Genomic DNA, 21,117 nt, shown 5'->3' with positions numbered 1-21,117 from the left:
GCAGAGAGCCCGATGCGGGGCTCGATCCCAGGTCCCTGAGATCATGACCTGAGCTGAAGGCAGAGGCTTAACCCACTGAGCCATCCAGGCGCCCCCAATATTTCACAAAATTATTAACATCTCTAGTGAGGTTATTTTTTACTTTTCTTTTTTGGTTTGACTTTTATTTTCAGTACTGTGCTATTCTGAATTTTCTAAAATAAGTGTAAGTTAAGATTATATCAGATAAAACTATAAACATTAAAAAAGCTTGAAGTGCAGTATGAGGGCCAGCTGTGTGTCCTCACTCTGGAGGTTGACAGGTTGGGGCACTCCCCATAGTGTACATTTTAATATGGTCTTGTATCTTAAGAGATTGTTCAGTCACTCGTCCAAGTGTCAGCAAATCCACGAGCACAGTGTTAGGAGGCTGCTTCTGTATGCATGGGTGATTTGGATATAATATTTATTAAGACAGATCACATGGACTGCTTTGCCTGATCTGTCTGGCTTGGAGGATCTTCCATTCTTCCCTGATCGTTTCATTAAGTTTCCTTCCAAAACCTTTCCCTCTGTCTGAGAGTATGTTTGCTTGCTGCTAGCCAAAGTGGAAAAGTAACAAGGCAGATGTTCTCTCTTTTCATAGTTTGTTAAAAAGTTATTCTTTGGCAAAAACACTTGTGCAAGAAGACGTGGGTTGAAAATGCATCTTATACAATACTGAGGAAGTCTAATAGATGATTAAAGAACTAGTATTCAAAGCTCCATGTTGGCATGTAGTCCACTGCCCATTTTAATGATCCTGTGCTAACAGGGAAAAGAACAAATGATATAACCCCTGTGGGAAGGCTATGACTCGTCCCAGCCTAAACATTAGATTCCACATTTTATCCCTGGCCTTCACCCTTGACAGTGAATTGTAGAGATCCTTGTCTGCTAACATCCTTTTCAACACTCATCGCTGGCTTCAAAGTTGGGGTCTTTCATTTCCTCGCCCCACATTTATTTTTTGTTTCATCGCATGCCGCTTTCTTGCACTTGTCCTGTTAAAGAGTCCCCCATAGCTATTTAATATTTAAAGGCTGGGATCATTTGCAGGTTTTAGTTTAAAGGTAACCATAGCACACACAGAGACATTCATTATTAATAGAGATGCACTGTAAGTCTTAGGACTCCTCTTTCCTTTCCATGTTAGTTTCGTATGGGTGCTGCTGTCGGGAGAATGAAGCTCTGATATTGCTATGTGGCAAGTGGACTCGTGCAATCACGAGGGATCCAGAATTATGTGAACAGTGTGTGTGGGTGGAAGTGATCATGCTCAAAAGGGACATAAAGCCAGAAAGTGACAGGCCACGGAAAGTCCGGTTTCGGATCGCGTCATCTCACAGCGGGCGGGTGCTGAAGGAGGTGTATGAAGACGGGCAGCCTTCGGGCTCTCTGGATTCCGAATGTGCCAGCATCTGCGGGATAGATGGACGGAGTGAGTCCGATGGACAGCAAAATGGCCACATGGGATCGGAAAGCGATGAGTGTGAGGACGACCAGGATAACTTGCTGGCGTTAGCAAGGGCTGCCAGCGAGAAGGGTTTTGGAACAAGAAGAGTCAACATTTTAAGCAAAAATGGCACAGTCAGAGGCGTCAAATACAAAGTGAGTGCCGGACAAGCTCTATTTAACAATTTGGCCAAAGTACTGCAGGTAAGTCTGTGCACTTTGCTCCCCCTGGGCTTTGTTCCTAACTCACCCTCTCAGTACCTCTGCCCTCCAGTTGAAAGCAAGCCTCTCTTATACATGACTCCTACATACTTCATGAGTCACTCCCCCATCGAAGATATTGTCTCAACAGCCATGGATTAAAAATAGGGTTATTATGCTTAGCAAATTAGATGGATTCTCAAAGCCAAATTTCTAACATTTAAGTGGTCTTTTTCTTCCAGTGTGCCATGGCTGGAACAATGCATCTGTTTCTTAGACAAGGGGAAAAAAAAAAAAAAGACAGACTATAATGTTCAAAACATCTGAGCACAGTTTGGAAGTTAATTTCTGGTTTATCTTCCTCAAGATGGCAGATCAGCATTTATCATCTCCTGTATAGATTTTAAAACAGAGAAGTTGGAGTGCCGCATTCAGCCGCACTGGGTTAAGTTGGAATGATAGGAAGTTGTAAAGACGAACTTGAACTTTCTCCTACTGCTCTGGAAGTTGCAGGTTTTTTCTGAGGTGGATTTCTTCATTCATTTGCCCACAAGAACTCTAGAGTGGCACTTGAAGAAGTTATTCCTCTGTAATATATATGGAGTGAGAGCCAGGTTTTATACTAAAAGACATTAGCCTTTAATATGTGACAGATTCTGCACAGTAATGTAGGAATGTATTATTCAGGTCCTGGGGCCTTTGGCACTGATCTAATGTTTAGACAAATTTTTGAAATTGCCCGGAAGCACTGGTAAATGATTTTTGGTTGAAAACAGGCATCATTTTTTCAGGAATAGAAATCATAATCACTATCATTAAAGTAGCAGACCAATATTTTTCATTGTAATACCATTTTCTATGATTCTCAACATTTAAATAAAATATCCTTGATGAATTATTCATTGCCTCTGCATTATAGAAGGATGCAGTAGTGGTAGGGAGAAAGGATTTTAACAAAGGTATTTGATTATTTTTCATTTTGAGGGAAGTATTTGGAAAGATCATAACACCAGGATTTTAAAAAAAGAAATCAAAGGGTAAAAACAGTTAAGATCAAAGGTTCTTTTCATACTCAGAATTTACCCATGAAAGATTTCACTGATTAAGGCTGGAGGTGGGGAACTGATGACTATGTTTGACTAGGTTGGAAAAAATCTTGTATAGATTTCTAGAGATGTGACTATTACATTGAAATCATCTTGGTGGTGGCTGTGTTTTACCCACTGCAGAAATTATTATTGCCAAGGTGTAGACCAAGACTCTATAATAATAAAGTTTAAAAAATGTTTGCATTTATTTTGATTAATTTAGTTTTTAGTTGAATCATGATTTGAATTGCTTTATGATCTGGAGGGTTTTACAAAAGTGTTGCACCAATTTTAGAATTTTAATTTGAATTTGTTCAGATCGCCCCCCAAAACGATGATTTATGCATAAATACTTTAAATTTTCAAATCCTAAAAAAAAAAAACAAAAAAAAACCACACACACGCAAAAAACCCCCACAACTTTTCCTCTCTATGGCTTTGTCCTAGTAGAGCTAGAAATCCACCCATAGGAGATAAAGGAAATTCCAAAATCAAATCTTAGTACTAGATTAGTGAACAGTAGTTTACTTGTATATTTTCCTTTTTTTTTTTTTTTTTAAAGATCTTGTTTATTTATTTGGAGAGAGAGCGAGTGAACATGAACAGGGGAGAGGCAGAGGGAGAGAGAGAGAGAGGGAGAAGCAGACTACCCACTGAGCGGGGAGCACCAACATATGGCTCAATTCTGGGACTGAGATCATGACCTGAGCAGAAGGTAGACGCTTAACTGACTGAGCCACCCAGGTGCCCCTACTTGTATATTTTTCTATGCATAATTCCATCACCCCTTTTCTTAAGAAAAAAATCCAATAAAACTCTCATTTCCTACTAATTTACCACTACACCATTTACCCTTTGCTTTAAGACAACAGTAGTGGTTACTAGCAGAGACCCCTTAAAGTCTGATATTTAATCATTTTTTTCTAGCTGGCACTTCTTTCTTTATAATGTGGGCAAAGTCACCAATTTTGACCACCATCATTAGTTTCATTGTCATCATTGCCATCACTGTCACGGACCATTCTCTGATTTCTCCAGGATGAAACCTAAGTTAACAGAGCGCCTACCTTGGATAGTGCCAGATGCACTATTTTAGGAGGCCCCATTCACATCATGTGTAAAGAGCATCCCTTGGAGTGATGCGATGAACCTACATAGCATTATATAGAGAGCTAACTTGGATGCTTGCTGCTTGCCAAAGGATAGGTATGTCGTAAGGAGTGACAAATGTCTTAGGCATGTGCCTTAGGGTGACTGAGTAGGCTTCCTGCAATGCAGTAGCAGAGAAGCCCCAGGAACGAAAACAGAAGTTACCATTCAGTTACTCCTATGGTTAGGGGACCAGATGTGACTCTTCTCTGGATCTTTGTGTATTGTCTATATCCCTTAGAAAGTAAGCAGCAAACTTAACTGGATATAACTGTAATTAGGCAATTTCTCTCAGGGAGGAAAAAATGAGGAGTGATATCTTAGATATTTGATTAAGGTTTCAATGCACAATCTTATTGCAGAAAGGAACTATAATTGAAAAAGCAGGTTTTTCTTCCAGTTTTAAGTTATAAAATCTTAAAGCACTCAACTTGAAACTTGGGGAAACCCCAAATATAAATAAAAGCTTCCAAGGATCTGTAAATCACTTGGCTTCCTCTCTGTTAGTTTCCCATTCTGTTACTTCTGTCTCATAGAATATTGGCATGTATCTTGCTAAAATTTCAACTGTGCAGAGAGTAGTCTTTGAAATTATTTGCCTCAAACATTTATACTTCTTTAGCAGTACTTATTTTTTTTTTAAAGTTTTAATTTATGTATTTGTCAGGAAGACAGAGAGAGAACAAGCAGGGGGAGTGGCAGACAGAGGGAGAAGCAGGCTCCCTGCTGAGCAAGGAACCCAATGTGGGGCTGGATCCCAGGACTCTGGAATCATGATCTGAGCTGAAGACAGATGCTTAACCAACTGAGCCACCCAGTCATCCCTTTTAGTTAGCAGTATTTATTTAGAAAGTTATCTATAAAAGGGATAGTAGAACCAATTCCCATTTCACTTGTTTATTTGCTTACCCTATAGAATCCTGGGTGATGCAGGATGTGCAAAAGTTTTTGTGGATAGGAAGAGACCAGGAGGTAAAAAGAGAAGAGTCACTAGATGCTTAGGTGGGCATTGGAATGGGTGTGTTCATTGTTTCACTTGTGAATCACTCAAGGCCTCCAGTGGGTCTAGATTATGGCTCTTCAGATACAGGTGCTTGGGTTTCCCATTTCTCCCAGAAACGACAAGAGTATAATGCTCAAGAGAGGCCTGTTTGGAAATCTGAAAACCTGGGATCTAGTTGTGGCCTGGAAATACGCATTTATTAGCCACTGTTTTGGTTGTTTGTGCATACACTGATGTTTGAGAATCACTGACTAAGCGTGTGAAAGGGAAATTCATCTAGTTTACTAGCGTTAATAAAAATATTCCTTCATGTCTTTCATGTCTTTAATATTTAAGGGGGAAAACAAAGAAGTTGTGTATTGATCTGTTATTTTTCTTTTGATCATGTTAGATGACCAGGAAAGTCTTTCCGGAGCCAAAGATAAATAAAGATATCCTGATGGACTTGTTTCCTACTGGTATTCTAATTTATCAGTTAATTGGTTTAGAAATGGTTCCTGAAATTAACAGAACATTCTGATGTAGGTGTCTTTTTTTAGTTCTTTTTAAGATATTCTGCTGTAAGGATAATCCTACCCAGATAAATGGTTTTACTCCTCATAACTGGAAAATTTTAGAAAAAAATTTTTATTTATTTTTTAAAAAATAACTTACTTCATGGAAGACAAGTCACAAAACCACTGTATAGCTCATAGCTCTCACCCACTCAGAGCATGTTTAGATTTGAGATACATCTTGATCTTAGTAGCAACATATTTCTGAAGTTTCTCGGAGTGGGTCAGTGATGCAGATAATTAAGGTCATTTGGTGTTTCTAATATTTTCCTCTGGGATTAAATTTCAGATGGTAATTAAGAATCAGTAGTCTTATCTTGACCCTATCTTCGAACTTGTGTAATCTGTTTTATACTCAGAATCTTTTTCTGTAATTTCTATAATTTTCATTGCCTTTTTTTTCTTTTTTTACAAATTTAAAACTATTAGAGAAAAATAGAGGCAAAAAGGGATATATTTATACCACATACTATAATTCGCTGGCTCCTTTCTAAAAACTCAAACATAGGGCGCCTGGGTGGCTCAGTGGGTTAAAGCCTCTGCCTTCCGCTTGGGTCATGGTCCCAGGGCTGCCTGCTCAGCAGGGAGCCTGCTTCCTCCTCTCTCTCTGCTTGCCTCTCTGCCTACTTGTGATCTCTGTCAAATTAAATAAAATCTTAAAAAAAAAACCTCAAACATATAACTTTCATCTTTGTATTTACATGAACATTTGTAATTAATGTGCTTATATTTATAAGCATTTTAACATTTCAAGATAAGGAAAATAAAAATAATCATACATTTGCAGAACAATTTGCATTTTGTAAGGGTTTTCACTTACATTATTTTACTTGATTGTACTGAAGATTGTTGTGAAATAAGCACGAAAATGACTATTATAATGCCTGTTTGTAGGTAACTGAGTGTCAGAGAAATTAAGTGTCTGGCCCAAAGCTAAAAACATGAGAATTCTGCCTTTCAGTATGTAGGCATAGTTTATCTAAGTACAATGCTATATACAAGAATACTCAACCTCACCTTTTGAAAAGTCATAATTACAAATATAAAGATCGATAAGATTAAATCCTATCGTAAGATAGTTATCATAGTTACCAATGTTATGATATGATTTAGTCTTCTGAAACCTCAGTATTTGGTTAGCAGATTTTAAAATCTATTGTTGATTGAATGTTCAAATCTCCACTTAGGGAAGGTTCGTCTGCAGTGTTAAATAGCTTCTACCCAGTTTTAAATTGTATTTTTAAAATTTAGCTAATCTTTTCATCTCTATAACACAATTTGATTAAAATGTTTTGAGATTGCAAGGAAAGGGGCGATGGGTTAGCTCAAGGAAGACCCCTCCTCAGCATTGTTCACTAACTTTAGGAAAGACGATTAACAGAATTTCCTGGTTGTATGTATTATTATTCCTCTCTGGTTCACTTCATCTAGCTTTAGCAATAGAATAATATTCCAGTGAAAACCAGGTGATTCTCTTGATGATTCCTGGCTTCCAGTGGGTTATTTGGATCACACTAGAAAACAGTAACAGTAATATTAACTATTGATTAAGTATATATACAGTGTTCTTATTATTTATGTGCATTGACATTTATTTCTCATAGCAACTTTATGAGGTAGTATACTATTAATAATAATTTGAGCATCTTCTCTGTGTATGAAACATTGTTACAGGATTCAGTATCACATTTATTCAGAAAAAATTCTTATGTAATGTTCTATCAAAATAAGCATTTAGTAATAAAAATATTGCCTCTTTTAGCTATCAGGAAGTAGCAAGAAACTGTAGGGTTTTTGATACAATTCCAAACGATGCAAGAAACTACATTAGGAAATTGGGTGACTGTTCTCCAAGAAACAGGAAAAGAAGCACCACAAATGGACTGGTACTACTGATCTATATTTTTAATGTACAGATAAGAGTTGCCAACTGATGGGCCTGAGGGTCCTGTTGTTACCAGACTGAGAACTGATTCTAATCTCAATTTGGCTGCTCACCTTGTGAATATCCATACTTGAGAGACAAGTGACAGGTTGGCTTATTCGGGAAGCCTCAACTTGGGGAGACGGTGGCTAATATCTCCAAGACCATCCCCCCAGTCTAGGCGAAGAGGGGGCGGGGGTGTGTGTTTAAAGCAGAAGGCTTGGGAAATGATGGGGGCTGTGGCCAGGAGAAGCTGATGCTCACACAGTTAATCATATGTCAACATGGCCCTGGACAGGCTGGCTGGCATCAGTGGCAGATGTTTTTAATGGGGCCAGACCTTAGCTTCTGGGAAAGTCTGGCTATTTATTCCTCAAGGCCTGTGAAACCTCAAGCAGAGGGGGTTAGTTCTGCTTCCAACCAATGAAATGTAGTTAGCAGGCAAGAAGTGCATCAGCATGAAGCAAGGGGATGGTTCAGACCAGCTGGTGTGCTGTGACCTGATCGCCTTCCACATACCAACACTTTGCTACTCTTAGCCACAGCATTTGACACTGATACTGTTGAGGACTTCAATAAATGTTCTTTCTTTGAGTTAATGAATGAAGCAAAATTCCCTTCCACAGTGATTATTTTTTCCTTTTCCATCTCTTCCGGGTTTGGAGATTTCCCATATTGGATAGTTCCAGGAGCACGCTAGGAAGGCGCACACGGGAGGTGTGTCTTTCCCCAATGTCAGCTTTATCCAGTCAGAAAGCAAAGTGAAATCACAATTTTAAAGCAAGTTCAGGATTCCAAACTCAGTGACATTGCACCATGTGATTAAACCGGGCTCCTTACATAGCACACAGAGGAGGAGAGAAGTCAAACCCCACAACAAAGAAGACAACAGAAGGGGAAAGGAAATTCAGGAACCAAATGTGAAGTCTGTCTGTGGGCGTGCAATTGAGATAAGGCCTCAGTTTGATCTGAGGTCAGTTCTCAGCACTCGCTGCTTCTGATCAAGCAGGGAAGGATTTTGGTTCTGTTTGGAGATCCATCAGGTAGATCTTTCGGAGCAGTTGCCTTTTTGAAGTGGTCAGACATAGAACGGTCAGGTCTAAAGACTCTGACAGTTTGCTGCCCAAATCCTTCCCTTTTAAAATGGATTTAATCAGTTTTGGGTCCCCGCAGACCTCCTCTGGTTCTGCTCCTTATCAGTTCTGGGGAGCAGCTGATGTGGGTCCCAGGGACATCTCCTAGCTGCAGTACCTTAGCTGCTTATGTCATTGCTTGACACAGGCGTCTCCTTGACGACGTGAGACTCCATTTTGTTCTCTACAGATAGGAATAGATTTTGCATGGTAGAGGTTAGTCATTTGCTCCGTTAAATTCTTTCTGTTGTAGGTTATCTTCTCTATTCACTCAATCTTTCTTTTTTTTTTTTTTAAGATTTTATTTTTTAATTTGACAGACAGAGATCACAAGTAGGCAGAGAGGCAGGCAGAGAGAGAGGGGGAAGCAGGTTCCCCGCAGAGCAGAGAGCCCGATGCAGGGTTCGATCCCAGAACTCCGGGATCATGACCTGAGCTGAAGGCAGAGGCTATAACCCACTGAGCCACTCAGGTGCCCCTCAGTCATTCTTTTAATTACCATTTACTGCATATTTCTTATGGAGCCAGCACTAAACTACATAATGTGAGGAATAAAACCCAACTCTTGGCTTCATCGTGAATGGTTGTTTAAAGTGATTTCTGTAAGAATTTGGATACAGAACTTGACTTTCTCCTCCTTTTCCAGAGGATTCTCTCTCTCTCTTTTTTATTTTTTTATTTTATTTTATTTTTTTTTAAAGATTTTATTTATTTATTTGACAGAGAGAAATTACAAGTACACTGAGAGGCAGGCAGAGAGAGAGAGAGAGAAGGAAGCAGGCTCCCTGCTGAGCAGAGAGCCCGATGTGGGACTCGATCCCAGGACCCTGAGATCATGACCTGAGCCGAAGGCAGCGGCTTAACCCACTGAGCCACCCAGGCGCCCCTCTCTCTCTTTTTTAATTGGCCTAACATAGCCTCTGCTACCCATTCTTCATTTCTCCAACGCTTATATTTTCCTCCATTTAGTTTCCTTTATTAGACCTTCATTTTGTTGTATTCCTTTCTTCAACTTTTGCTTTCTTTCTAATTAGTTCCATCTCATGGCCCAAGAACTGAAGGGTAATCTGCATAACTTGTGACCTTGTGATCCTACAAGGCTCCAGAAGTCAGTAACAGTAACTCTGACCATGAGCATTTATCCAAGTTCTATGGATCTTAGTACAACTTTCATTAGTTCAGTGAGTATCTTATTGGAATAATTCTCATTCTTCCCTATTCATCAGAGCACTTGTATCATCAGGACATGGGATCATCACAACATTTTAATTTGTGGAACTTGAAGCTTCATCCATTAATTTACCCAAATTCTGACAACATGCTGAGCAAGCCCACAGATCCCACAAGATGACTGGAAACTGCTTAATGAACTCTTACTGCAGCTAATGGTTACCACATAATTAGGAAATTAGTATTCTGATGTTTCTAAACATTACAAAAACAATAGAATAACAGGATTAGACAACTTTGGGTGGCCCTACTCATGCTTACAGAGTTTTCTGATATTTTCTCTCAAACCCAGTACTTTGGATTTTGTATTAAAACAATATAAACATTGAACAGTCTATAAGCTGACACACTATATAAATGTGTCAGTTCCTCAATTACTATTGTCTGGAAGGAATTTTAGAAATTACAGACAGATTAAAATGTCACTCAGGAATTTTTGGTAAGGGATGTTGGTTCACGTGCACAAGTCTATTCAAGTAATAGCTAGGATCTCATTGCTCAATAATATTTTTGCAATAATTCGTTATCTCACCTAATTTCTGGCAAGTTATTTATGCCTTCGAATATCTGGTTAGGAGCAAAGAGATAGATGCACATTTTGTTCATGTAACTCTCCCTCATAGTTAATAGAACAAATTGAAGTAGTATTCCGTATTTTATTGATTCCCAAACAACAAAATTAGCATGAGTTCCCAATCTCTGGAGCTTTCCAGATGAAATCGGAAACCAGCTCCCATACATGGAGGGTCAGAACTGACCAGGAAAAGAGACAGGCCGCTCCAGATTGGTAGGTGGCAGTTTTAACAAGCAAGGGAACCTCATGTGAAGCTTGTCTTGAGTGGCCACAGGATGAGTAGATTTCCATACCTGCCAGAGTTTTAAGTTTATACAAAGACCTTAATTGGCTTCAGTCACAATACTCTCCAGATGACCTCTGGCACCTTATTCTCTCAAGGCTTCATCCTTGAAACAGCTCCCACTGTGGGAAGGGTGAGCAGAGCATATCTTCCGAGGACAGGGGACAAGGTGAGGAACCTCTAATTGCCTATCAACTGACAGTCATGTCTTCTTGATTAACTCCTCCAACAGTTAGGCCATGGAAGAATTGGGTAGACTCTCTTTTGCACCTTTTTAAAGTAACGATGTGTGTGGAATTGAAGATCTTTATTATGTGAAAATTCTGAAAGCTTGACTTGTCCACAAAATGGGTAGAGTAGCGAAAGCCAGGTTATTGATTTGCAAGAGATGGTTTTTTTCAGAAGAGAAAGCGCAGGGGAATTATTTTCTAACAACTCAGTGGAGCTCAAACAGGGGGAAAGAGTGCCAATCTGCTGCAGACCGAATGAGGGTCACTTTAGGAAGGGAGAAGAGTTGGATGGGCTTTGACTTCGGGGGAAATCGGCAGCTCTAGAGATTGGGGGGTGGACTTCCTGGAGTAGAGCAGGGTCAGCATGGACAAGAACCCTGCTCATGAGTGCCCCAGAAGCAGCCTGTGCTGGCAGAGCAGCTGTGCTTACCTACAGGTGCCCTTGGATATAGAGACAGCTCTGCGTGTCCTCTCGTGACTGACTCATGAGTGCCGTCATTTGAAAGCTGTCAGCACACTCCTTGGGAAACATCTGGCAGAAGTGATACCCTCTCATGTTTGAAGATTCTGCTGAGCTCCTTTCATACTATTCCGAGTGAAAACTTCCCTTTACAGCAACACAGATCTCCTGACTGTCCCCCTTGCTCTGGAGCAAGACCTTTGGCATCCACATTAATTATGTGGTTATGAGAAAGAATAAGGCTTGCGATATTCATACATAGGGGAGACTGAACAATGATAGTTACTCACCTAGTATATTACTGTCTTATTCCCATTGACACACTGCCACAAACTTGGTGGCTTACAACAGCACAGATTTATTTATAGTTCTGGAGGTCGGAAGTCTGGAATGAGTCTTATGGGACAAAAAGCAAGCTTTCTATAGGGCTGTATTCCTCCTGGAGACTTTAGGGGACAATCCGTTCTTTGCATTTTCCAGCTCCTGGAGGCTGTCCACATTCTTTGGCTCCTGGTCCTGCCTCACTCTGACCTTTGCTTCTGTTGTTATGTCTCCTTTTCTAACTTTCCATCTTCTTTCCTTTCTAAAGACCATTGTGATTATACTGGGCCTACATTGGTAATCCAGGATAATCTTCCTATATCATGATCCTTTGTGCAATGATGTCTGCAAAGTTTCTTTTGCCATATAAAGTACTATATTCGCAGGTTGTGGGGATTAGGACAGAGGGATTTTGGGGCAGTCATTAGTCGGCCAGCCACACTCCATATGTGTGGTAAACTTATTTCGTCTATGAGAAAACTACAGCTTTGTGGTGGTTTAAATTTCTTTCTAATGTGTGTCACACATCAATACACTTCTACTGTGGCCACATGAGGATATGGCCCTGGACTCAAGTGTTGGCCACATGACTCCCTTTGGACAACTGAATGATCATAGGTGTGGCACATGCAATGGCTGAGTTTTCCCTCTTGCACCCCTTCCATCACCAAAGAAGGGCATGCTGCAGGAGGCTGGCCCATCCTAAGGGAGGGAGAGACATGAAGAACAGACCTGGACCCAACCAATAGTTTGAAGGCAAATCCTGCACAGTTTAGCGCTGATCTGCCTATTGCCAGCTAGACTCATGAGTGAGCAACAAGTGCAGTGTGTTATACAGCACTTGGGGTGGTTGGTTAGGCAGCAGAAGCAAGTTGGTACCAGTTCACAGACACTGAGTGCATTGCTCAGAGTCACACAACGGTAAGTGAAAGAATTATTGGAAAGTTTGTCTTCAGAGCTTGGGCTCTTATCCGCTAAGCAACTAGTGCCCAGCCACTCATTGGATACCTGATTCTATCATATCTCTGCCAAGATCTTACAAAGTCTCGGGGCAAGAGATTCAGAGTCTTTGGCAAGACCTGGACTCAAGTCTCACCTCCTTTGTGAACCTACCCAAACTGATCACACCCGGTAGGGGAAAGCCATCTCATCCACTTCTGTGAGTGTAGCTTAAGACGAAATTAATTTTTTGGTGGCCATATCACACTGCTGTGTTGTTGGCTTGTTGAGTCATTCCAACATCTTTTCTCAGTGAAAATATTCATGAGGTTAAATCTTTCAATCCCATAAAACATCTGTTTTTATTTAATATAATCCTCGTTAGCTTTTCTGTGTTTATATACAAGATTCTATGTTCAACAAAATTTAATTTCATTGTGTTAGTCCAAGATGTTAATCCTTTTGGACTCTGGTCTTGTAACTAGCCATGCCTTAGCACATTTTTAATGGAGTCGATGGAACACAGTTTTGATTATGGTGAATTATCAGCATGGAGTAATATTACGTGAGTAAAAAGAAATGAACTTAAAGGAAATAAAGCATCCCTAACGAAGTGGCAAATGTACTTTAGTAAATGTTTGAAAGCAATACATTTAAACTAGCGGACTTTTTCTAACATGGAAAAAGGAGGGAAACAAATGAAGTGTAAGTGGTGACTGTCAGCCTCCGGGGGTTTCCCTTTACGATGTTCTTCAACAATGGTCTTTACACACGACTCATACGGTGCCAGAAACTTGGTTCAGGAAGGGAGTCATTTGTCTCCTAGGGGTCATGGATCCTATTGCCTATCATCTCAGAACAATAACTGATTTCTGGGAAGCAGGTCGCTTGTAGTCATGGCACAAATTTTGTATGTTGGGTCAACTCGATCAATACTCAGTAGGATTATGCTTCTAGAATCATGGAACTTCATTTGCCATTAAAACTCAGCAGCAGGAGCCCGAAGGCTGAAAATTTGCCTCTCTGAGCACCTCATGCTTTTAACTATAGTTTTAGGACAACATAAAGTTAGGCACATTGGTCAGGCGAAAGAGGTATTAGGAAATCTCTTACAAGAGGAATACAAATAAACCAACCATTCTTTCCTGAGGTGACCAGCTCTCTTTTCAATCATAAGAAAAACTAAATCATGGAACTTTGAGACACAGCATCCTAGAGGCTCTTACTTAATCACAGAGGTCAGGGCTCCTCCTCTGATTGTGGGATTTTTCTTTTCACATAGATATATTTTTTTCTTTTATTATTCCTCTTAGTTCGTGCCTACTTCAGCCTCCTCCATGGCCAGTGCTTTCTGCCTCAGTTACAAGTTGACTTTCTCAAGAAGTGTTTTTCATAGTTCTGAGATGTTGGAAGTGCAAATGTGTGGCACAACCAACCACTGCTGGAAAGAGCATTTGACTTGATTTTTCTATACCAGATGAAAAGTGACTAATAATTTGCCTCCTGTTTCTCAGGGGAGGGTACAGGAAGTACTATCATAGTCATCACTGGGGCTTCTTTCCCTACCAGTTGTGATCTGCAGGAGATGCAGTTTTGCGAGAGACCAGAAAATCTAGAGAGGGTCCTGGTCATGGATTCCCGTGTATCCATCATCATCTCTGCTCATTCAGCCCTGTGATGCTGCACTGATATTGTAAGAGCTCACATGGCCCTTCACATAAGTAATCCCCCACCCCCTGCCTTCTCATAAGTTCTTTCTCATGATGCCCAACTTGTACTTTCTCTAATTCTTAAAACTACCCAACTTCATCTTGTTTATGTCCAGACCCTTAAAAACATAGCTCTACCAATTATTCACAAGGGCAGAAAAATCTCCCCAAGTTTCTAAGAATCCTAACTTTCCTTTGTGAGAGAAAAAAGAAACAAATACCATAATTCTTACGTCATATCTTAAATTATTTTTGTATTCTTTTTCCCTCCGTGAAGGGGTCAGAACACTAATCTCTGGAGGGAGGTGACCTGGTTTCAGATGCACAGTTTTGCTGTTTCCAGGGTTTTCTGGGGAAATTTATTTAACTTTTATAAGCCTTAGTTTTCTCATTGCTGAAGTCAGGATAATGATTGTGATGATTTCCTATGAACTATTGTGTAGAAATCATTTTGCACAACGCCTGGCATATTGTAAGTACTCAATAAATACTGTTATTATTTTTATTATCCATTTAAAAAAAAATTTAAGTAGGCACAGCATAGAGCTCAACACGGGACTTGAGCTGAGATCAAGAGTGTAATACTTAACCAACTGAGCCACCCAGATGCCCCTATTATCCATCTTCTAAACAAAATGTGAATTGTAGGGGAGGAAGTCATACATCTGCTCTACAAGGTCCTTCTAGCTGGACTTAGAGAATCAAATTGACATAAAACAGATTAATCAGAGAAAATAATATTTAATAGTGTATGTAAGGAAATCCACACAGACATGGGAATTCCAAGGACAATGAGGCAACATGAAGTTTACATGTACTAAGGGGGGGAGGTCTGAGTTTACAAAGAGAGAAAGGCCATTAGCAGGAAGATGAAAGGAGATGTTTCAGAAAACAAAGGTTGTCCTGTTACACAGATAAGAGTCTTAGGTAAAGAGGAGTCTCTGTTAATAACCTTGCTCCTGGTATAGACTCTCCTTTCCAATTTAAATTTAGGCAATTGAAGATCAGGAATAGAGCTTTTCCTTATCTACTGGGTTTTGATTACTTTTAACTCAAAATAATGTTCATGCCAAAATGGCCCCTCTTAGAGACCCCCTAGTGACCCCGTCATTGGTCCCTATAGAATCAGTCATTGCTAAGTACTCTGATAGCCAGTGAGACACAAAGACAAATAAAGCATGATTTCCGTCCTCAGAGGAACTCAATTACTATTATAAGTATTATAATATACTTGTAAGTATATACTTACATAAGTATGCTTATACTTATATACTTACATGTATTTTAAGAATGAGTATTGTAAGTACTCAGCGCTTACTCAGGGACAGGGGCAGGACATCTGAATTCTGTAAATCTTACAGAAATCTTATTCCCCTCACATAATGTCTTTTAAGAAAGCCCTGGGCCACTCCTTAAAAGCTATTACGGTACTGCAAGTTTTGTTGGCTGAATTCCTTTCCTTTGGGAAATCTCAGCTGCTGTCTTTAAACTTGGCTTAGCCTCTGCCACACAAACCTGTTTTCCTGAGGCCATTTCCTCTGTGATTTGATCTTGGCCTTGGCCCCGAGCTCTGTCTTTGTCTTGGATTCTGTAGTCTTAACCTCCTGTGATGACTTGGCCTTGAGTTTTCCAGCCTGTCTCTTGGCTCTAAACCTGTGAGCTCGGCTAGCCACCCATGCACCTTGTGTCTGAGCATTCCTGTACAACACCTGTCATCCTAAAAGCCTGGCCTGCCTCTCCTGGGCAGAGGTGGACTTTTTCTCTCCTTTACTAATAGCCTGGATGGACTTGTTACACCTCTCAACACCGATCGGTATTATTTGTAAATATACGGAGTGGGTTCCGCTCTAAGCCACAAAGCAGACTACTAGACATGGCTTAAAATATTCAGACATTTTTATATCAGTTAAGAAGTCCAGAAAAGGATGGTGGGGTTATGGACATTGGGGAGGGTGTGTGCTATGGTGAGTGCTGTGAAGTGTGTAAACCTGGTGATTCACAGACCTGTACTCCTGGGGATAAAAATACATTATATGTTTATAAAAAAAAAATTAAACAAAAAAAAATTAAAAAAAAAAAAAAAGAAGAAGCAGCCCAGAAAAGGCTGGTGTGGTGCTTGTTGGTTTGACGGCTTGATAATAGGGTGAACAACCCATTTCCTCCTGTTCTGCTTTCTCGTCCTTAGCTTCTTTGTGTCTTTCCCTCATGGGTTCACAATGTCTGCCGTAGTTTAGAGCCAAGCCAGAGTCAAAAACAGAAAAAGAAGCATAGCAAAAAAAGAACATTCTATGTAGGTATGCCCCTTCTACCAGTACCTCTATCTAGAAGTTCTGTCTTCCATTTCATTAGCAGGAAGAGGGTCTCACAGCCACCGCTTGTTATGCCAAGAGGATGGGAAGGTGAATATGTATGGCATTGCCTCTCTGGGGGAAGAGAGCATGGAGCATGGGTTTGGAAATAACTGTTGGATAAATAAGCAACAGTGTCTGCCACACCGTTTCTCAAGAACTTTGATAAGATTTAATTTTTATTTCATGCAATTTAAGTCACACTAGGTCATGCTACTTGAATTAGAAAAGCACTTTAAAGATTTTATTCATTTATTTGACAGACAGAGATCACAAGTAGGCAGAGAGGCAGGCAGAGAGAGAGGGGGAAGCAGGCATCCTGCCGAGCAGAGAGCCCAATGCGGGGCTCGATCCCAGGACCCTGGGATCATGACCTGAGCCGAAGGCAGAGTCTTAACCCACTGAGCCATCCAGGTGCCCCTAGAAAAGCACTTTAATAGTGATCATATTTCATAACATTTATTCTGCCTGTCCTTGTTTTTCTCTGTCTTTCATTTTCTCTTATTTAATTTAATTTAATTTAATTTCATCTTATTTTTTTCAGTATTCATTCCTTTTGATTTGTGGCTGCCATCCACCTTTTCTAAGGCCTAGAGCTTTTTTTTTAAAAAAAGATTTTTATTTATTTATTTGACAGACAGAGATCACAAGTAAGCAGAGAGGCAGGCAGAGAGAGAGGAGGAAGCAGAGAGCCTGATGTGGGGCTCGATCCCAGAACCCTGGGATCATGACCTGAGCCTAAGGCAGAGGCTTTAATTCATTGAGCCACCCAGGTGCCCCAGGCCTAGAGCTTTTTACCTGATTCTATTATTCTAACACCAGTACTTCACAGACCTCAAATGACATTACAGGTGGTAAACAATTTATTCCTAACTAACTGCTGTATGAGTCTGTCTGTTAGTTATCTGCCATCATCATAGCAGGGCGCTAATTGTGTCATTTTCAAAAGGTGCATGCCACATCTGATTTGAGCGGAGCCATCTGACACACAGAGGAGCGTCCCCCAGACATACATCGCTTTATTTTTCCCTTCTTGCCTACTTTGACTGAAAAACAAAAGAAAATAGAGAACACAATGAGTTACAGAGTCGCAGTGATTATTCCCACAGCTTCATCCTTCGAAGTCCCTCTCCCGCCTCCCCCTCCCTTGCAAGCAATCACCTCAGGGGCTCTGCAGTCAGTGACGTGGAACTCATTTCGCATTTGAGGAGAACAATGATAGAAAAGCTCTCTGCATGCAGAGCAGGGCTGACTCTCTCTCAGCAAGCCTTTCAGCAAGGCTGCTCTGACTGTCCCGGTTCTGCTAGTCATAACATGCTTTTTAAGACAATTATTTCAAAGAATAATATTCGTATTGGTAATCAGAGCAACCCTTTATTGAATGGCTATCTGTGACAGAAATGACCTTAGGTAGCTTTCTAACAATACTGTTTCTTGCATCCTCAGCACATTTGCAAGCTGGGTATCAACTTATTTTGCATGATAGAAGCTGACAACTTCCCTGTGGGATTTAAAGGACAATGAAAAAAAAAATTGTATGCACACGTTTTGGTCTTCATTTTGATCCACTGCCTGAAATTCTTTCCATTATTTTCCCGCTTCAGCGATCTGTTAGGCTTAGGTTGAAGTCGTTAGGAGCAGAACCCGAGATTCGGTTCTTGTGAAAAGTTCTTGTGAAAAGTGATTTATTGAGGGAGTAGTCTCAGAAGAAAAGGGTAAGGAAAGCAGGTTAGGGCCGGGGAAGAAAACTCAGCAAGGGAGAGATCTTGGCAGGAGACCAGCTGTTGGCTGGAGACTCAGAATACAAGCAAATTGCATCGTGGGTTTTTTTCCCACCTTGCAGGAAGGGGCTGGCATTTAGTAGGCCCGTGTGTCTGCCACTGGCCATTGGCTGTCCCTGTAGGTGTGTTTTATGTGTGTGTGTCAAGGCGTCATCCATTCTGCTGAGACATTTATCCAGAGAAAAGAAAAGCTGTGAGATTTGAGCAGCTAGTACTCACAATGTCAGGGTTGCAGGGGGAAATGGGTCAGCCAGCCTGGTGAAAAGGAGCCTGGGAGTTTCTGCTATAGTCTACTTCTTGCCTTGTTCAGATTTACTTGCTTCTTCCATGAAGTGTATTCCTTCCAGGCACAAACTGGCCACAGCGAGTGGAAGAGTTAATAGGATAAGTTAAAACCCCTGCACTATTGTTGGTCTTGAAGTGATAACTGGTATTTATTTCGTCCCTCTTTTATCATCCATTTCAGACCCCCTCCTCCTACCCTTCTGCTGCTCTAGGTGGTTTGCTTGGTTGGCACATATTTTAAGTCCTTGTAGAGTCTGAGTCTATCTATGATCACTATGCCCTTGTCAAGCAATGGTTGCGGTACTCGACCACTTACATTTAAAACCAAGTGAGTACTAAGAGAGGCACCTGAGTACCACATGTATTTTTGTCTGTCCCTAATATGTAGCAGCAGGTCTATCTCTTTGAGACAACCAGGGTCAAATCTTTCTGCCAGTACAGTAACTTCTTTTTATACTAACTAGAGTGTTGTCATGGTGAACCTGTGTCAACTATAGCTCTAAGTTTAGTGAGCCTCTCACTGTGTTACTTGGTGGAAGTATTCCCTTCTGGGACCAAGAACTTGAAACTAATCACACACCTCAAGTGGTAGGAATTACCCAGCTGGGTACCTAGGAGTAATGGTGAATGGGACCATCCTTACATCTTCCTATTGGTTCCTGGACCTATGAATTCTAGCTATTGACAATATAGCACCATAGAATAACCCCTGGCTTAAGGTGTAAGTGGCATCCTGAAGAAGGATACCCCTTCCCACAGGCTGTCATCTCCAAGCTAATGCATCATCTGTACCTTCAAGATGCTGTTCTGAAGCCCTGTCAGGTGGTAGGTTCTGGACAGTATGGTACATGGTATGGCATGGTCTTGGTCTTGATCCATAGCCCTAGGGATTGGTGCTGTGTCTTTGTTGTGGCTGGCTAAAGATTCTGATGGCCCTTCTTCCCTAAAGATACTCAAAGAACATGGAATCTGCTGGGTTGTGGGAACCACACTTCGGGGTTGCTCATATTTCAGCCTGTAGCTGGTCTTTGTGTGAGCCCTGGCCCAAACAAGCGAGCTTCTGTGCCACGTGATAAATGGAGGTGTCCTTTAACACCTGAGGAGGTCTACCAAGAACTCTGCTTCTTTCTTAGAGGTAGAAGGAGCAAAATAATTTGTCTTTTTCTTTTGAGAGGAGGTTCCAACATGCCTCAGTCCACCAGACTCCTAAATAATTCACCAGGAGTTGAAAGTTCTTGGCTCTTTGTGGGATTTATCGCCCACACTCTGGAGCAGTGTGTCTTATTATATGTAGATCTTCTTGTTCATTAGGTCTTATTAAGATGAGTTATTAGTCCTGGTAGGTCACTCTGAGGTCCTGTGTCATGTCAGTGGTCGGCTGCCCTTACCCACTGCTGTCTCCTGGATAAAGTGGCTCCCATTCATCTGAGGGAGTTATCGTCTACTCAGAGGAAGAGGCAGCTGAGAAGAGTTCGCAGCCCCCATTCACAGCCGCTGAGGACAGTGTACCAGCCTGGAGAAGGGGAGGGGTGTGTACACACCCTAGCATCCACCACACCCTGTAAACAGAAAATGGTGTTATCTGGAGAGGAGGGAGGGGAAGCGTTGGATGGGGACAGGATCAAAATTCAGGATGCTGGGGGATCTCTCCTGAAAAGATTTCATGGAAAAGCCCTGAAAGGCAGTTAGCATCTTGAGAAAGAGAGGAAACTGGAGTGCTGGTTGCCTGTGTTGAGTAGCCAGAGGCTTTCCTGTGGAAGTGGCAATGGTGTTGGGGAGAGAGGGTTGTTAAATATTCAGGAAGTTAGTGAGTCAGTTGTGAAACACTTGGCAGTTTGAAATTGGCTGTGGTGGGAGTATTCCTAAAACAGAAATTGGCTAACACTGGAAATTGGGGCTTTGTTCCTCTCCCTGAAAGTAGTTTACCAGCACACCATGGTTATTACTAAAAAGTTTCTGAAAAGAATGTCAAAACAGGAAAAGGTGAAGAGTAGGAGAGCCCCCAAACCTCAAACTCTATCAACGTAATAATTTATCCTACAGCCAAAGCTAGTCCCGGCACATTTTTCTTTTCCACAAAATGCAATCAGAAAGTGCCATCTGGTTAGCCATTTTTAAAGGCCATTATTGTCATTTTCTCATTAAAAGAAATCCATTTACTTCCAGGGTTTTTTCAGTAACTTTATGTTGCCATAGATATGAAGAAACTTTCCCCCATTCCATTTCTCAGCCTCCTGTGGATTTCTTCCTCATACAACTGAAAAGCTAATCATGTTACTCTCCTGCTGAAAACAAACCCATGGCTCTTTGTAGCATTTACATATAAAGTCAAACTTGCTAGTCTGCTGTATGAGCCTGAGTTCTTTCCAAAAGCAGAATATGAAATAAGGACTTGCATGCAGGTTGTTTGTTGGGAAAGTGATCTCAGGGCA

At 40.9% G+C, this 21,117-nt stretch overlaps 1 protein-coding gene across 8 annotated transcripts in view; it reads left to right on the top strand.

The window, feature by feature from the left end:
* Window positions 1–21,117, top strand: part of GRXCR1 (glutaredoxin and cysteine rich domain containing 1) — a 327,600-nt gene that overhangs the window by 200,786 nt on the left and 105,697 nt on the right. For 5 of the 8 annotated variants that reach the window (XM_059162433.1, XM_059162460.1, XM_059162470.1 and 2 more), the window contains one exon: window positions 1,175–1,677. The exons of the other annotated variants lie outside the window; for them this stretch is intronic. In XM_059162433.1, coding sequence (XP_059018416.1) covers window positions 1,175–1,677 — 503 coding nt within the window. The remainder of the gene's footprint in view (window positions 1–1,174; window positions 1,678–21,117) is intronic. 8 annotated transcript variants of the gene reach the window in all.

Source organism: Mustela lutreola, chromosome 1 (genome assembly GCF_030435805.1).
Source record: "Mustela lutreola isolate mMusLut2 chromosome 1, mMusLut2.pri, whole genome shotgun sequence".
NCBI lineage: Eukaryota > Metazoa > Chordata > Mammalia > Carnivora > Mustelidae > Mustela > Mustela lutreola.
This window is presented reverse-complemented; position numbering and strand designations above follow the sequence as displayed.